General features: G+C 49.7%; 2 protein-coding genes across 3 annotated transcripts in view; one reads left to right on the top strand and one right to left on the bottom strand.

The window, feature by feature from the left end:
* Cdc42se1 (CDC42 small effector 1) overlaps positions 1–632 on the top strand; it is a 7,019-nt gene extending 6,387 nt beyond the window's left edge. For both annotated transcript variants that reach the window (XM_050124543.1, XM_050124544.1), the window contains exon 5: positions 25–632. The gene's annotated coding sequence lies outside the window, so the exon portion shown is untranslated. The remainder of the gene's footprint in view (positions 1–24) is intronic.
* Positions 633–2,854: 2,222 nt separating this feature from the next.
* CUNH1orf56 (chromosome unknown C1orf56 homolog) overlaps positions 2,855–3,430 on the bottom strand; it is a 12,676-nt gene continuing 12,100 nt past the window's right edge. Inside the window, exon 2 of the mRNA XM_050124574.1 lies at positions 2,855–3,255. Within this exon, the coding sequence (XP_049980531.1) occupies positions 3,235–3,255 (21 nt within the window). The 3' untranslated portion in view covers positions 2,855–3,234. The remainder of the gene's footprint in view (positions 3,256–3,430) is intronic.

Here is a 3,430-nt window from a genome sequence, read left to right as displayed (position 1 = left end):
ATTTTTTTTTTTTTTTAAATTCAGGCTCTGCAGTCTTGGCGTTCCCATTCCGTGTCCAGCCCAGAAGAAATGCTGCCCACACCAGATCCCTTCCACAACCAGTGACCCAAGGGCCCCACCTCTTCCCCCCTTCCTAACAAGTGCCTCCAACGGCATGGGGGCTGGACTCCCACTCCTCCCTCTGGCCTCGGCCCCTCCTGGAGATGGGCTCAAGGCAGCAGGACTGACCAAGTGACTACTAGTGGGCCAGAGGAGTCAGCGGAAGCCCTGGGCACCCTAGATCTGAGCTGGGGGTTCTCTGGGAACGTGGAATGAGTTCCCTGCTCCTGAATGAAGGTCGGGTGCCACCTGTTTAAACTTCTTGCCTTTACTTTTTAAAGGAGGCAGGTAGGTGAGGGGAACCACAGCTGCCTCCCTGCCCTCTTTCCTTCTGGAATGAGCACTGCAGAGGCCAAGGGGCAGGGTTACCTACCGCTGCCCGGTACACGCTGGATTTCAGGTGAAAGCTCACAGCCCTCCACGTCTCTGCCGGCACCAGGGTCTTGCTCCAGTTAGGCCTCTAATCCCGTGCTTCTGTAGTATTAATAGCTTCCCAGAAATATTCTTTTTTTTTAATTAAAATTTTAATTTAAGATGAGTTCTTTTAATTACCCCATCCCGCTGCTATCTCAGGCCTCGCCCCATCCCTTTGAGGGATTTTACTGTTTCTCACTGAATTAGAAGTGAGGAGCAGATCTTCATTTGACCACGTTCCATTTAAGACTGGGAGTCCTGGCCTGTCCTCTGTCAGCTCCCTGCTGGCCAGGTGAAAGGAAGAGGAGGGCCGTGTATAAAAGCCAAGACCTCAGGGCGGACTTCCTGTTAGGAATGCAGCGGCGGGGTGGACTGGTTGGAAGCCAAAATGCCCCCAGAAATTGCCAAGTGTCTCCTAGGGACAGAATTACCCGCAGTTGAGAGTCAAGCGATTTCCACATGCCCCACCCTCCACCAGCCTGGTTGTTCGCCCTGAGCCTTGGGCGAGCTAGTGCCCTCACTGAACGGGCTTGGCAGAGCTGCGCGTCTTTCCTTCAGACGTATTGCTTGTGCTCGCACTGGCTCAGGTTTCTGTGACGGACATGTTCATCGTGCCTCTGTGTTTGGTCTCTGCAAGAGGGCCTCCCACAGTGCGGAGATGCGAACAGGGTGAGCTGGGACGAAAGACGAGGGGTCAGGACTGCAGAGAACTGGTTATGTGCCCACGTGCTGAGCTCCTCTGCTCTGGTCCTCGAACCCAGCTTAAGACTCAGGGACTTTGGTTGGAAGTGTCACTCGGCGAGGCACGCAGCTGAAGCTCCTGCTCTACGTGGGAGCAGAGTCTTTAGGCCCTTTGTTTTCTCAGGTCTCTTTGTTCTGGCCCTTTCTTTGCGGTCTGATTAGAAAGGCAGAACAAGACAGATGAGCGCCTGCCCCGTCCTAGAGAGGCGGGCTGGGGTCTCATTAGCTCTGTAATAGGAAGCTGTTGTGTGGCAATGGGTCAGGGCTGTGGGAACTGGTCCCCTCCTGCTGCCCCCGTGCAGTTTTACCCCTCACCTAGTGACTGAGGTTTTCCCTTGTCCAAAGCTCAGTGTGCTCCCTGTAGACTTTCAGGCTCTAGCGTTGGTTGTGAATGTCCATTACTGGCTTGCTTCCTTGCCATTCCGGTCAGGCCTGCCTCGCTGGAGGGAGCTCACCTGCTAGTTAGAGGCTACACAACCACTTGCAGGCATGGTGGACCTGTGCCCACCAGGCAGCGTGCTCCAAGGAAGGCCCTGAATGTCAGGTCCCAGTGGCCAGAGGTTGGACGCTGGGGGTGAACCCCAAGCTCCAGTTTTGTTAACTAATTGGGGCACAGTCTTCTCTTTCTTTGATGCTTTCCTGCCTCAGGCTACCTTCTCTAATGTGTATGCCACCACCACTTACCAAGGTGATTGGAATGGGTTGACAGTCATAATTTATATTCAAAACTTGATGGACTTTTAAGATACATTTTTCCAATAAAAGAATTAAGCAAAAATAGTTGCAGAGTAATCACTACAAATGTTTGTTAGAGGGGGCTGGAGAGATGGCTCAGAGGTTAAGAGCATTGCCTGCTCTACCAAAGGTCCTGAGTTCAATTCCCAGCAACCACATGGTGGCTCACAACCATCTGTAATGGGGTCTGGTGCCCTCTTCTGGCCAGCAGGCATACAGAATATTGTATAAATAATAAATAAATAAAAAAAATGTTAGATCAAAAGATGGGCATGGGAGAAAAAAAGATAGCTGGGCCTAGTGGCACACACCTTTAATCCCAGCACTCGGGAGGCAGAGGCAGGAGGATCTCTGTGAGTTCCAGGATAGCCAGGGCTGTTACACAGAGAATCCCTGTCTAGAATTTTTTTTTTATTTAAAAATAGACATGGCTGATGGCAGAAACTCTGAAAGTGGCTGAGATGGGACTTCGTACCAGCATGGTTTCCTGACAAGGACTGAATCTGGGTAGGGAAGGAAGGAAAGCCACCAGTCTCGAGTGGGTTCTGGCTATTCCCTTTCCTTGGTGTTTCAGAACTACTTATTTTGGCCAGGTGTGATGGCACACACCTTTAACCAGCATTTGAGAGGCTGGCAGAGGGGGCTGGAGAGATGGCTCAGCAGTTAAGAGCACTGACTGCTCTTCCAGAGGACCCGAGTTCAATTCCCAGCAACCACATGGTGGCTCACAACCACCTATAATGAGATCTGGTCATTCTTCTGGCCTACAGGCAGGATACTGTATAAATAAATAAAGCTAAAAAAAAAAAAAAAAAGGCTGTCAGATCTCTGACAAACTTACAAAATCAGACCCTGTCTCAAAGAACTGATGCATTTGTTTCAGACAGCACTGGAAATGGTGAGCACTTCTGTCTTGGAAGACAGAGAGTAACCAGCTACAGGCTGCTGGCTCTAACCTCCCTGCATAAGTGCTTCTGGGAGGACACAAGACCAGAATCTTGAATTTGAGGCCAGAGTGAGTTCCAGGACAGTGCAGGCTACACAGAGAAATCCTGTCTCCTGTTTTGATAAACCAAAAAGACACAAGGACCAGTGGAAGAGTGTAGAGCCCTGGGTTTGACCCAAAAGAAAAATAGGACCAAAATATGTATTTTCTGTTTTTTTTATGTATTAAAAATATATAGTGGGTTTAGGGGTTGAAAAGGGAGTTTATAATGCAGACATCTCTTGAAGCTGACGTGGCCATCACCGCTGGGTTCTTTCTATCTGGAGAAGGCAAGAAAACAGAAAAGGAGAGATTATAATCATATAGATATTCTTTTCCTTCCTTACCCTCTACAAACCATTTCCTCAACCCTGCTGGTTTGGGGTGTGTGTGTGTATGTATGTGTAGTTGATGTCTGGTATCTCCGTGTGTGTGTGTGTGTGTGTGTGTGTGTGC

The sequence above is a fragment of the Alexandromys fortis genome, unplaced genomic scaffold (genome assembly GCF_014885135.2).
Source record: "Alexandromys fortis isolate MF-2015 unplaced genomic scaffold, M_Fortis_MF-2015_v1.1 scaffold_218, whole genome shotgun sequence".
NCBI classification, from domain to species: Eukaryota; Metazoa; Chordata; class Mammalia; order Rodentia; family Cricetidae; genus Alexandromys; species Alexandromys fortis.
This window is presented reverse-complemented; position numbering and strand designations above follow the sequence as displayed.